We start from the raw sequence: 14700 nt of genomic DNA on the forward strand, positions 1-14700 counted from the left end.
AAAAATATATACAACAACAAAATTGAAACCAGAATCTACAACTCAAAGAATTTTTACCCCTGTAACATTAGGTGAATCAAAATTAGTAACTACAACAGAAGTAGAAAGCTTAACACCTGTAACCACATTAGGTTTACCCGCAATAACAACAAAAACAACTGCTAGTGAAGCAACTACTCCATATTTTATCCACGTACCTAAAACAACAGTAAAAACGGCCATTTCAAAAACAGAAAATGTGACTACTCCAGAATCAGAGATTTCTAAGAAAACCGAAAGTTCCACAATTACTACACCTATTACAATATCGGAATTTATTTCCACTACTATTTCTGCAACTACTGAGTTACATTCTGAAAGAACAACTGCTTTTACACAAATGCCTGAAACATATCCTTCTAGAACCGAAACAGCTAAGGCTCTTTCAACTTCTAGAGAGCCGACCAGTACCACCAGTACCGAACTACCAATTGGAGAAATTACTACAATAGTGGTACCCCAACAAAACGAGTCTTTGTTTAACATAACAGTCTTGACTAATTACTGCACAACCCCTAGTAACTGTTCCTTTAACACCACATGTATAAAAAATGCTTGTATTAATCCGTGCCTTCATTACCGTCCCTGCGTAACCAACATAACATGCCAGGTGATTGCCCACGAGCCTGTATGCCTGTGCCCATTAAACCAAACGCTAAAGGAAAAAATTGGTTGTAAAATAAACCCAGGTAAACAAAAGTCAATATTATCGAATCTGCGTCTGCAAGTCATTTCTTGGAATTCCATGGATATAGCAAGCGCATAGTCACACAACCTCATATACAACACGAGGTTGTACAAGGTCTAAAATACGCAAACCTTGGACATCATTTGCATGACCATTAGATATCAGGATCACCATTCGAGTCTCAATCGAATCATTTTTTGTGTTTCATTGTGTATATATTTTGTTGTACATAAGTTTCGTAGTGTGCGAAGGTGTCGGGGCTTAGATTGGTGGTAGTTTCCTGTTTGTTAGAGTAGTTCTGTATACATGACGCTTATGTTTTCAGCTTTTTTGCTTGTTGTATGTTTTTAATCATGATTTTTGTTGTGCACTGGTAGAAAATTGGCACGAGTTTAATTGAAATGCTTTTCATAGACATCAAATGCTATCAGCATACGGACTGCACAGGGCAACATGCTTGTATCGATGGGAAATGTCGCAATCCATGTTTAGTTTCTAATCCTTGTATTGAATCACACGACTGCCAAGTTCAAGACCACCAACCCGTGTGTGTCAAAGGTACAAACATTTATATTTTGTACCAACAATATTTTAAAATGTGTTTACAGTTTGTCAATGCCAGAAAAATTCAGATTGTGGCGCTAGTAATCTAATTTGTGACGGATGCAAATGCATTATTGGTAAGTATTGTCTTAAGGCTTAAATAAGGATACAAACAAGAATTTCTTTCAGGCGAAGAACCGAAAGTTGTGCCTGGTTGCGAGCATTGCCCGCCTGGAATTGCTTGTGACCCCACAACCGGGGCTTGCATAAAAGGTAAGTCCAGCAAGTCTGGTTTTAGTTGTTTTAAGTTTACACCAAACGTGTTGCTGTTTTTTGTCAAACCATTCCCTTCCCTATTCCATCCCCCATAAACGCAAAAATTTAACAACGAAAAAGCCATTTGAACTGGACAGCTTTTCATCGCCGCAAGGGTAAAGTACATCGTAACAACAGTTATTGATGTTTAGAGCCATTTTATCATTGATTTTGTGTTGCAGCTTTATCATCTAACTGTATATTCTTCCTAACATGTACCTATTTGTAAATTTTGTAAAAATAGCAACACTTTATGTTCTGATCATTGTGGCATCACGCTCAGTGCTCTGTCAATTATGACTGACTCTTTTGTTTCAATATTTGTGAAAAATGTATGACTTCTTTCACAATTGTTTTGTGTATCTTATGTCTATTCTGTAGTGTATATGTTGTAAATAGTTTTCTACTTATTTCCACTTGGTTATGGCCAGCTTTCGCTTCCCATTGCACATGTTACTAACATCTCCATAATCACTTGTATTATATTTGAAGTTTAATAAAATTCACTTTTACTTACTTTGTTGTTTGTTTTTTTAATATAACAGATATGGTGGCTTCAACACCAGGTACACTAACTGAAACACAAACTGTGACTTTCTCACAAATAACAAAACAAACTACTAGTGCTACTACTATTCCTACTATTCTAACATCTAGTGGAACTACAGAATTAACAACACATATTCCTGAAACAACAAAAGAAATACCAGTGACACCTTATATTTCCGGACCGGCAGACACAACAATTAAAAGTGAATTGTACACTTCTCTTTCTATTGAAAATCAAACAACCACAACCACTGAAGCGGTTAAACCGGGAACGGTTTTTACAAGTAGACCACTTACCACAACAGAAAAAACAGAATTAGTTTTTCCCGTTACAACAACTACAGAAAAGTTTGTTACGGTTACACCGCAGTATCCAGAGGAAACAACTTCTGAAGTAACAAAAATTGTTAGTACTACTGGTAAATTGTTGTCCGAAGAGACAACTACATTAAAAAGTGTGACAGAAGAAGTACTACCAACGACGACAGAGACGACAGAATCTATTATAACTACAAGGTTAAAACCGGAATATACAACAGAAATAAGTGCTGAGGTATCAACACCTGTAACTGTGGTTGGTTTACATGAAACAACTCCTGAAAGTCTTGTAACTGAAGTTAAGAAAATAACTACTCTAGAAATAATTACCGTAGGAAGTACAACGATGCAAACGTTGTCTGAAGGAACAACATCAGAAGTAACTGAGAAAGGAACAACAAAAGTGGAATACGTACCAGAAACTACTACAATTGCTGAAGAAATTACTTCACCTATTACGGTACCAGAAAACATTACCACTACTGCTTCAACTACTAAAGAAACTACACCAACGCCAACTAAATTACAATCTCAATATACTACTGAAACAATTTCTGAAACATATGCATCAACTTCTAGTCCAGTTACTACAACAACAAAAATGCCGAAAACAACAGTGGAAGAAGGCTTAACACCTGCTACTACAGTTGTCTTAGGAGAAACAACAACTCCTGTTACTGAAACAAAAAATGAAAGAGTTACAGAAATACGTATGACAGAAATTGTTACTACGAGTAGTAAACCTTTTATAGAAAATATTACAGAATCCACTTCTAGTGTTACAACTCCTGAAATTATTTATAATACACCAGAAGGCTTAACAACACGACTGAAAATAGAATATACAACTGAAACAACTCCTGTTTCAGTTACGACATTAAGGTCTTTTACAGAAGGTACACCAACAACAAAAGTACAACAGACAACAGTGGAACAATTGACACCTGTTACTATAACTGGTTTACCCGAAGGAACAGCAAAGACATTTGTTACTGAAATAGAAAATGTAACTGCTACAGCAGCAGGTACAACTGAATTTGGTACTACGACCAGTTCATCTAGTAAGCCTTCCACATATAGAGCAACAGAAGGATTTAGTACTGAAAGTGCTACAACAAAGTACGTTCCAGAAGTGACATCAAAAATAACTACTTCAAATGTTACAAATCCTGAAATAATGTCTAGTACACCAGAAGGTGTGACAACCTTTAGACCTGTTACAACAATAATACCTGCAACTATTGTTCCATTACCAGAAACAACAGTAAAATCACTTATTACTGAATCAGAGAATGTAACCATAAAAGAAATAGGTACCACTGGTGAACCCTTCACAGAAGGAACAACATCAGAAATACTAGAAAAAGTTAGTACAGTCGGTAAAAACGTACCAGAAACAACTACTCTTCCCAAAGAAACTGCGACAGGAACAATTATTACACCTGTTACAGTTTCTGAAATGGTTTCTAGTACATCAGGAATTTTAACAACAAGATTGAAACCAGAATACACAACTGAGACTACTTCTCAAAGATATGAAACAACTGTTGTTCCAGTTAAAACCACAACAGTTAAAGACAAAGAATTAACACCTGCTAGTATTGTTCCTTTACCTGAAACAACAGTGAAATCAATTGTTACTGAAGTAAAAAATATAATTACTGTAGAACCTGGTACAACGGAATTTATTGCGGTAAGTACGAGTGGTAAACCTTTTACGGAAACAATAACAACAGGAGTAACGGAAGAAATGAGTACGGTAGGCGTTACTACCAAATACGCATACGACACTACTACGCCTTCCAAAGAATTTACAACAGAAACGGTTAGTGCACGCGTTACCATTCCTGAAGTTATTTTTAGCACACCGACTGTTATAACCAGTGAGACTACTTCTAAAAGATACGAATCAACTTTTCTTCCAGTTGAAACTACAACTGAAAAAATAGAAAAGTCGACACGTGCTACTACTGTTTCTGAAACAACAACATTTGCATCATCTTCAACAGTACCAGAAAGTACAACATCAGCAATGATTTCTGGATATGTTACTGTGCCAGAACTAACTGGGATACCCACTATAAAAATATACACAATTCCGGGGAAGGCCCAAAAAACAACTGAAAGAGGTGTAACGACAAAACAAGCAACAACATTTAATGAAGAAATAACTACTAGTTACAGTACTGAATTATATACTATCAATAATATTAAAACACTGCCTACAACTGTCAAAATGGAAACCGAAAAACTAGTTACACCCTTTGGAACAGAGAAAAGTAAAATCCCTGTGTCGTTTACAACATCTGCTCCTGAAAGATATACAACAGCAGTGCCAGAGAGTACTGTTCATACTCATATACCAACTGAAATTAGTACTCTAAAGCAATTTATTACGACTGAATTCGAGACAGCAGCAACTCCAGAAAAAGTAACACGTCCTTCAACAACAACAAGTGGCTATACTAGTCAGATACCAACAGAACAATACATAACAACAATTTTTACAGAAATCCCTAAAACCTCTGAATTTAGTACTAAGACTTCAAGTGAATCTGCAACTATTCCAATAGAAAAAACGACTAAATTTTTTAAAACTGTTCTGCCTGAAAGCACAGTTAGTTCTGCTACTCGAGAAACAATTATTACAGAAAATATTCCTCCCGAATACATTACTGTAACAACACCAAAAGTTGCTGAAGAAACGACAAAACTTGAGATAAGTACTATGGAATTTATGACAAGTCAAGGAATAACAGAAACTCATACACTATATACTAGCCCTATTAGTACTTCTACTGTAACTACAATTGAAAAAGAGGAAACTAAGCCTACAACTGCAAAGGAGTATACAACAGTTTTTCCAAAAGAAGGTAGCACTACATTAAAATCTGTTACTGTACCAGTGTACACATCACTTGTAACAGAAAAAGAAAAAACTTTATCGACAAGTGAGGAATTTCCTCTTAAGACAATGACTACATTGCGGACTCCTTTAGCGTTTACCATTCCTGGGGTAAAAAATACTGAAACGGAACAAACCACTAAACTTACTGAAGAATACACAACCCCGACAACTTCAGGTGTCGAAACCGAAAAAACGGGTAAAACTTTTGAAACTACGCCTGAAACCACAAGTGCATATTCTAGACCAACAACAAAATCGGCTTTGACTACAGAAAAAATTATTACTGAGTTTATAACAGGCAAATATACTCCCATCACAGACTATTTTACAAAAGAAGCTTCTTCCGAAGGTCCACAAAGTACAACACCTCTTGTAAGTATCACAACAGAGAAACAAATAACCCCCGTTACAACAATTGAGGAATTAGCAACAACTAAACCGTCTATAATTTTACCCGAAACAACAAGTACAACGGTAGGTGAAGAAAAAACAAAAACAATAACAGAAAATCCGCAAACAGAATCAATTGTAACATTAACTTCAGAAATGGCTTCAACGAAATATACTGTAGCTGTTACAACAGAAGGGGTTAAAAGTAGTACTGAATATACGACAACCAAAATTCCGGAAGGAGAAACAACAAAAATTGAATTTCGTCCTAGTACTCCAACAAGTACTGAATATATATCACCTATTAAAACCGAAGCTACATCAAGTAAAACATCTGAATTTACTTCACCACCTAGAGTAGAAACATCTACTTATGAAAAACCAATAACTGAGTTTACTTCTCCTATTAAAATTGAAACTGTAACACCACCTTCAGCTACTTTTGTAACTGAAGAAATTACGACTGAGTTTACGTCTCCAGTAATTAAAACTGTTGGAACTTCGACTGAAACAGCAGAAAGAACAGAATTCACCAGTAAAAAATTGTACACTTCTGCAACTGCTTCTACTATAACTGAAAGTGGAACAACATCTGGTCGTACTACTTTAAGTACTGAGAAGTCAACAAAAGGACCAGGAAAATCAACAGAATTTTCAAGAGTACCAAAAGTTACAGTTGTAACAGAACCTTCTATTGGCATAACAATAACTTCAGAGAGAGTTACCGAACAAACTCCAATAACACAAACAACTGAAACACCTCCTTATACCATATCCGGGTTTGAAACTACAAGTGACACCGTAAAATATTCACAACCTGTAACTGAAGAACAAGTTACTGCTAGTACGAAGGGAATTACTGTTTCTCCAGAGGCAGAAAAACCAATGATTGGATATCCTACTATTCCAGTAGTTGTGATTGGACAAGAAACAACCCCAAAATCCGTTACTAAACCTTTAATAACTACGGAAATAGGCTTAACAACTGAAAAACCAAGCAAAAAAGTAACTACGCTTGTATCAACTGAAATTGAAACTGCTTCGCCTACAGAACCTACAATTACCGCAACTACAAAGAAATTAGAAAATGAATATACTACCTTAGAGGAAAGTACTTCTAGAGGTATTGAAGCTACAACTATTCCATTTGTTACTACAATAAAAAAAGTAGTTACTCCTATTACTTTACTTCCAACGACGACTGAATATACAACTACTTTTAAAACAGTTACTAGTGCTGAAATTACAGAATTTACAGAAAATGTGACTAAAAAAGAAGGAACAACTTTACCGGGAGCTAATTTAATAACCGAAATGCCTACTTCAACTACAACTAAGGAATTAAGGCCTACAACAACTCCTCGTGAGATAGTACCTATTACAGAAATAGAAGAAACTTCAATGAAGAGTATCACCTTACCGGTGGTTACATCAACCAAACAAGTATCTATTACTACGTTACCAATGAAAACTGCCGCAACAACCACAACTTTACCTATTTCCACCTCGACAAATGTGGAAATAGGTAGTACTCAAGGATACACTACCGAACAAATCACACAATTAAGTACTCATCCCGGGACAACGACAACTTTATCTGAAATAACTGAAATTCCCACACAAACGGAGACGATTTCTAGTTTTGGCACTACCATGAAAGTTTTTACAAATGAGCAAACTTCTGTTAAATCAATTGGTACCGAAACTACTTCTGGTGAATATTTAACTGAAAAGCCTATTCCTTCAAGTAGTGTTACTACAGAAACTCTTCAGCCAATTTCAGGAGTTACAACTGAAAGTACCACTAAAGTACCAAGTCTTAATTTATCAACCCAAACGACAGAATTTCGGTTTTCTATAACTTCTGAAGGTTATACAGAAACCACAACTGTCGAAACTATGTTAACTTCGAAAACTCCTATTCCGATTGAGACTTACACAGAACGGACTACTAACCTAACTAATATTTGTAAATCGGACACGGACTGTGCTCCTTTCGAAACATGCCTATGCCAGCAATGCATTAACATTTGCGCAATTGGTGGTCGTTGCGCTCCAAACGCAATTTGTACAGCGCAAAACCACACGGAAATCTGCATGTGTCCACCAGGATACTCAGGAGATCCTAAAAGGAATTGCTTGCAAGGTATAAGCCACAAGTTATTCGCCCCCGAACACACCAGCCCTTGTATAAAATTGTAATATAGTCTCTTCACTTTATAATTCGAACTAATTGCACCAAATTGATTTTTTTAAAGTAATAGCATGGTAATTTTTGGTTTGCGGTAACTTGTAAATATTTTGTTAAAAATCCTCTCATATTTAACTCTGCCGTTTTAATATGGTGTTATAATATATTAATCTCTAACTGTCTACTAGAACCACCCCACTCAAAAGCACCTAAACCATGCGAATCAGATATGGACTGTCTCGAAAGCGAGGCTTGTTACATGTCGTTGTGTGAGGATCCCTGTGCGTTCACTAACGCCTGTGCGGACACTGCAAAGTGTCAAGTGAAAATGCACAGGCCGATATGTACATGTCCCATGGGATACGAAGGAAATCCTGCGGTTAAATGCTTCAAATCCTCAACAAGTAAGATAACATTTAACTATCGCGATGTAAATAATTCAATTAAAGCAATAATCAACAACATAACAGTCAAACTAATCAACAAAAATAGTTTTTTTTTTGTAAATTTCGTGTGAATAGTATGTAAATACCTAGACTAGTCTTCTTCTCTTACTATGTTCTTTGCACCTTTTTATCAGTAAGTTGCACCAACAACAACGATTGTCCCCTGACTGAAGCTTGCATCGGACATGCTTGTCAAAGGCCATGCGACGTGCACAACCCTTGTGCCCAAAACGCAGTCTGTGTTAACACAAATCATGGCTCGGATTGTAGCTGTGCTGAAGGTTTTCAAGGAAATGGTTACGTTGGCTGTGTGCCAGGTACTATCCTCAGCCAAAACCACCCAACAAACACTGACTTTGAATTTGCAGTTCACGACTATAAACCCATTTGCCAATACAACGAAGACTGTCCACCCAATAAACTCTGTGATAGACTCAACAGGATTTGTATCAACCCATGCTTCGAGGATTCGTGCGGTGAAAACGCGGAATGTTTGCCAAAAGACCACGGAATTGAATGTAGATGCTTGCCGGGGTACCAAGGCAACCCTTACACCGTCTGCGAGCAAGTTTTAGGTTGCCGATCTGACACTGATTGTGCTCCTAATGAAGCTTGCATTAACGGCCAGTGTGGCTCGCCTTGCCGTTGCGGCCCTTATGCCATTTGCGAAGTTCTCTATCACAAACCGACTTGTAGATGTCCACCGGGATTTGGAGGAAATCCAGCCACGGGTTGTACACCACCAACAAACCCTTGCGACCCAAATCCTTGTGGTACCCACGCCTTGTGTGAAATTGATAAAGGAAGTGCTGTTTGTTTCTGCCCTAAAGGCTTGACCGGAAATCCATTCATCAATTGCTGTAAGTCTCACTCTACTGATCAAGAAACTAGTTTAGTGTCTTTTATTAGTTCCAGAAGGTGACGACTGCTCTCCCAACCCTTGTGGTCCTAATTCTGGGTGTAAAGTCGTTGGTGGGAAAGCTGTTTGTTTCTGCTTACCCGAATTTGAAGGCACTCCTCCGCAAACTCCTTGTGCTTTACCAGCAAACCCATGCAATCCATCACCTTGTGGCCCTAACACCCAGTGCACAATTCTAAGCAACGGTTTTGCCAAATGTACCTGTCTACCGGGCTACTTGGAAAGTCCTAACACAATTCGTGGGTGCGTCGAGCCTAAAAACCCGTGCGAGCCTAACATGTGTGGTCAAGGGGCACTTTGCGACCCGTTACGCGACCCTGTCTGTTATTGCCCATATGGCACAGTTGGAAACCCTTATAGATTATGTGCTGAGCCCACAGTCGCACCTATGTTATGCAGTCCCGGGCCGTGCGGACCAAATGCCGATTGTTACGTGTCAAATAACCAAGAACAGTGTTACTGCCGAGCTGGATTTATCGGTGATCCTTATTCTGGATGTAGAATCGAGCCCCCAAGTCCTTGTTTTCCTAATCCTTGTGGACGTGGAGCCCAATGCGTTGTTTCCCCTGACGGTAAACCGATGTGTCGCTGTCCAGATGGTATGGGGGGTGACCCAACAGGACCTGCAGGTTGTCACGGCTATGAATGCGTGGTTGATGATAATTGTGCTGACCATCAAGCTTGTATGGGATATCGGTGTAGGGATCCTTGCCCTGGTTCGTGTGGAGTCAATGCCCACTGTCGAGTCGAGAAACACCATCCTGTGTGTACCTGCGCGCCGGAATTTACCGGAAATCCGGTTATTAGATGTTTCCCGGTACCCAAACCAATGCCTGAACGAAATCCATGCTTGCCTAGTCCTTGTGGCCTTAACACTGTATGCCAAGTTGCCGGAAATCGAGCAGTTTGTTCGTGCTTACCCGACTTCCAAGGAGATCCCCAGAGTGGGTGTAGGCCTGAGTGTGTACTCAACTCTGATTGTCCCATAAACAAAGCTTGTCTCGAGAGACACTGTGTTGACCCCTGCACTATTACTAATTTGTGTGGATTGAACTCTTTGTGCCAAGTACGCGACCATACGGCTACGTGCGTTTGCCCTGAGGGCTTTATGGGTGATCCATTCTACCAATGTTTGCCTACACCGCCGGTACCACCAGTCGCTAACGTATCAAAACCGTGTTTACCTTCACCTTGCGGTACTAACATCGAGTGCAATAACTACGGCGGACAGGTGGCCATTTGTGACCCTTGTTTAGGCCCTGACGCCCCCTGGAACCCACAGTGTCGACCGGAATGTCTCACTAACGCCGATTGTCCCTTTGATAAAGCTTGTTTGGGATCTGTTTGCGCTGACCCTTGCCCCGGCTCGTGCGGAGTCAATGCTTTGTGTACTGTTATCAACCACACACCGGCTTGCAGCTGTCCGCAGGGTCTAGTAGGAAATCCATTCGAACATTGCTCAGTACCAACAAGTAAGTCATTAATCATAATAACTGAATTTAATAAACCTTATAACACTTGTGTTTCAGAACCTCAAGACAGACTTGATACTTGTGAAAATGTGCGCTGTGGCGCCAACGCTCTCTGCAAGCAACAGAACCGAGCTTTGGCTTGTGTCTGCAAGAAAGGTTTTTATGGCAATCCTTGGATTGCGTGTCGACCTGAATGTGTCATCAACCCCGACTGTTCCCTCGACAAGGCTTGTATTAACAGTAAATGTGTCGATCCTTGCGCTGGTGTTTGCGGAGTTGGAGCCCAATGTGAAACTATAAACCACATTCCGATCTGTTTCTGTCCGCCTCAACACACCGGTGATCCATTCGTCACGTGTTATCCTTTCAAACCCCCAGCGCCGCCACTAGTTGTAATCCCGGGCAACCCTTGTGACCCTTCACCCTGTGGCCCTTACAGCAGGTGTCTAGTCTCGTCGCAAGGCTTCGCAACTTGCTCCTGCCTTCCGAATTATCACGGCGCACCCCCGGCTTGCAAACCTGAATGTATCGTGAGTTCGGAATGTCCCCAAACTCAGGCTTGCATCAATCAGAAATGTTCCGATCCTTGCCCCGGCATTTGCGGCAGTAACGCTCTTTGTACTGTTATCAACCACAACCCTATTTGTAGTTGCCCACCAGGCCTACAAGGCGATCCTTTCGTCAATTGCTACCAACCTCCAGCTATTGAAGAACCACGAGTACCGACTAATCCATGTAGCCCGTCTCCTTGTGGCCCTAACTCAATTTGTCAAGTCAAAAAGAACAGACCGGTGTGCTCCTGTAGTCCTAATTATATCGGAAGTCCGCCGTATTGTCGCCCTGAATGCGTTATTAGTCAAGAATGTCCCAAAAACCGGGCTTGTGTCAAAGAAAAATGCGTCGATCCTTGTATTGACACCTGTGGGCCTAATGCGAAATGTGACGTTGTTAATCATACGCCGTTCTGTAGTTGTTTGCAAGGGTACGAAGGCGATGCTTTTGTTGGATGCTCGAAAACTCCTGTCATTCCTAAAGATCCTTGTAATCCCTCGCCTTGTGGCGAAAATGCTCAATGTACAGTGGCAAACGGAGCAGCAAGATGCAGTTGTATACCTCCCTACATTGGAAATCCTTACGCTGGTGGTTGTAGGCCGGAATGTACCATCAATGCCGACTGTCCTTCCCACTTAGCTTGTCTGAGTCAACACTGCCGAAACCCTTGTCAAGGCTTGTGCGGCGCTAGGGCTGAATGTAACGTCGTTAATCATGTGCCGGTATGCACTTGTGCCAGAGGTCTTATCGGAGATCCTTTCACCTCGTGTCGGGAAGCGCCACCTGAACGTAAGTCACTCTCCTGTCCTCCAAAGTAAATTTATTACAATAATTTTGTCACTAGAACCCAAAAATCCATGCGAGCCTTCGCCCTGCGGCCCTAACAGTGTATGTCGAGTCAAGGGTAACCAAGCTGTGTGTTCCTGCCAAGTCGGCTATTTCGGAGCACCTCCTCGATGCCGACCTGAATGTCTAGTCAGTAGTGAATGTAGTCAACACCAGGCTTGCATAGCCCAAAAATGTCAAGACCCATGTCCAGGAGCGTGTGGTTACAACGCCAGATGTCAAGTCGTGAACCACAACCCGATTTGTAGCTGTCCTCCCAACTACATTGGAGATCCTTTCGTCCAGTGCAATCGAGAGGAACCTAAAACCGAACCACCGAAACCGGTCAGTCCGTGTATACCGTCTCCTTGCGGTGTCAACGCTGAGTGTCGCCCCGTTGACGATCGCCCAGTGTGTTCGTGTCTCGCTGGTATGTTGGGTGCTCCACCAAACTGCCGACCCGAATGTGTTATTAATCAAGATTGTCCTTCGCATCTCGCGTGTGTTAGCAATAAGTGTAAAGATCCCTGTGCCGGGTCGTGCGGTTATAACGCCCAGTGTAACGTGCTTAACCACCAACCGACTTGCACTTGTTTTTCTGGGTATGAAGGTGATCCATTCTCAGGCTGTAATCCAATCCAAGGTAAGATTTTTAAAATCAGCTTGTTTCTGAGTCTCCATTTCAGCCTTCTCTGCTATTTTCTTACTATTTCTCATCTTTTATAGTTATTGAAGAGCCTAGAAATCCTTGCAACCCCTCACCATGTGGGTCTAATGCTGTTTGCAAAGAACGCAACGGTGCTGGTTCTTGTACTTGCGTGCAAAATTATTTCGGTGATCCTTATGCCGGATGTAGACCTGAATGTGTAATGAATAATGACTGTCCGCATGATAAAGCATGTCTAGGAATGAAATGTCGGGACCCTTGTCCTGGTAGTTGTGGGGTTAACGCTGAATGTAAAGTTATAAATCATAATCCTCAATGTTACTGTTTGCCGGGGTATACCGGAAATGCTCTAAATCTCTGTCGAGAAGTCCCAGCCAGTAAGAAAACTCTAAACTGTCACAATCATGATTTTAACCCTTTCCTCGTAGTTACATACGAAGAACCTCGCCGAAACCCTTGCATACCATCCCCTTGTGGCCCTTACAGTATCTGTAGAGTACAAAACGACAGACCGGTTTGTTCTTGTTCTGCGGGTTATTTAGGCGCTCCGCCAAATTGCAGACCCGAATGTGTTGTCAATTCTGAGTGTCCTTTAGACAAGGCTTGTTTCAACCAAAAATGTACAGACCCTTGTCCAGGCACTTGTGGATACAACGCGTTATGTAAAGTAGTCAACCACAATCCGATTTGCAGTTGCCCTCCCGGCTATGAAGGTGATCCTTTCACCAGATGTATTGTAACAATAAGTAAGATTCTTACTCAAATTAGTTCATTTTTGCATGTCATTCTTTCTAGCTCCACCTGTAGTTGAAGAAAAAAATCCTTGTATTCCCTCACCATGCGGGCAATTTGCCGAATGTCGCGTGTCAAATAATAGGCCTGTTTGTTCATGTTTACCGAATTATTATGGGCAACCACCAAATTGCAGACCAGAATGCGTGGTAAATTCAGATTGTGCACTGACTAAAACGTGTCAAAACGAACGTTGCGTTGACCCTTGTCCCGGTTCTTGCGGCGTAAACGCTGAATGTAGAACAATTAATCATTCACCGGTTTGTTACTGTTTGCAAGGTTTCACCGGAGACCCGTTTTCAGGATGTCAACAAAGTAAGCTTAAAAACCTGAATTTCATGCCTACATATGTAAATTTTAGTCGTGGTTGTGGAAGAACCTAAACACCCATGCAACCCATCACCTTGTGGAGCAAACGCAATTTGTCGTGAATTAAACGGCGCAGGGTCATGTACCTGCATCCAGGAATACTCCGGTGATCCTTACTCCGGTTGTAGGCCCGAATGTGTGACAAATTCAGAATGTCCCCGAGATAAATCATGTGTCAACAATAAATGTAAAGATCCTTGCCCTGGAACATGTGGCCTAAATGCCGAATGTAGGGTATATAATCATGCCCCAACTTGTAACTGTTTGCCTGGATATACTGGAAATGCTTTACGGTCATGCCACCTTCCACCTCCACCTCGTAAGACTCCTAACCATACTCTAAGACACATTCATTCTTTCTTTAAAATTTAGCACCTGAACCGGAACGAAACCCTTGTGTACCGTCACCTTGTGGGCCTTATAGCCAATGTCGAGTCTCAAACGGCAATGCTGTTTGTTCCTGTCAAGCAAACTACATCGGGGCGCCCCCCTCTTGTCGCCCCGAATGCACAGTCAGTACCGATTGCATGCAAGACAAAGCTTGTATTAATCAAAAATGTCGAGACCCTTGCCCTGGAACATGTGGTCTAAACGCTCGATGTAATGTAATCAATCACAACCCGATTTGTAGTTGTTCACCCGGATATGAAGGAGACCCCTTTGTCAGATGCGTACCAATACCAAGTGAGCTACTTCCCGACTTTCAAATTTCAGTAC

The 14700-nt window shown here is 40.9% G+C and overlaps 1 protein-coding gene across 1 annotated transcript in view; it reads left to right on the top strand.

Moving 5' to 3' along the window:
• The window catches only part of LOC123015528, a 106798-nt gene that overhangs the window by 47785 nt on the left and 44313 nt on the right, over window positions 1-14700 (top strand). The window contains 13 exon segments of the mRNA XM_044415296.1: window positions 1142-1285; window positions 1336-1407; window positions 1460-1543; window positions 8130-8345; window positions 8522-8704; window positions 8756-9247; window positions 9297-12119; window positions 12175-12798; window positions 12882-13199; window positions 13251-13568; window positions 13618-13929; window positions 13976-14302; window positions 14356-14667. Of these exon segments, the coding sequence (XP_044271231.1) occupies window positions 1142-1285; window positions 1336-1407; window positions 1460-1543; window positions 8130-8345; window positions 8522-8704; window positions 8756-9247; window positions 9297-12119; window positions 12175-12798; window positions 12882-13199; window positions 13251-13568; window positions 13618-13929; window positions 13976-14302; window positions 14356-14667 (6225 nt within the window).

Source organism: Tribolium madens, unplaced genomic scaffold (genome assembly GCF_015345945.1).
Source record: "Tribolium madens isolate multiple individuals breed KSU strain unplaced genomic scaffold, Tmad_KSU_1.1 Scaffold_19;HRSCAF=116;Tcas5.2_LG9, whole genome shotgun sequence".
In the NCBI taxonomy this organism is placed as follows: domain Eukaryota; kingdom Metazoa; phylum Arthropoda; class Insecta; order Coleoptera; family Tenebrionidae; genus Tribolium; species Tribolium madens.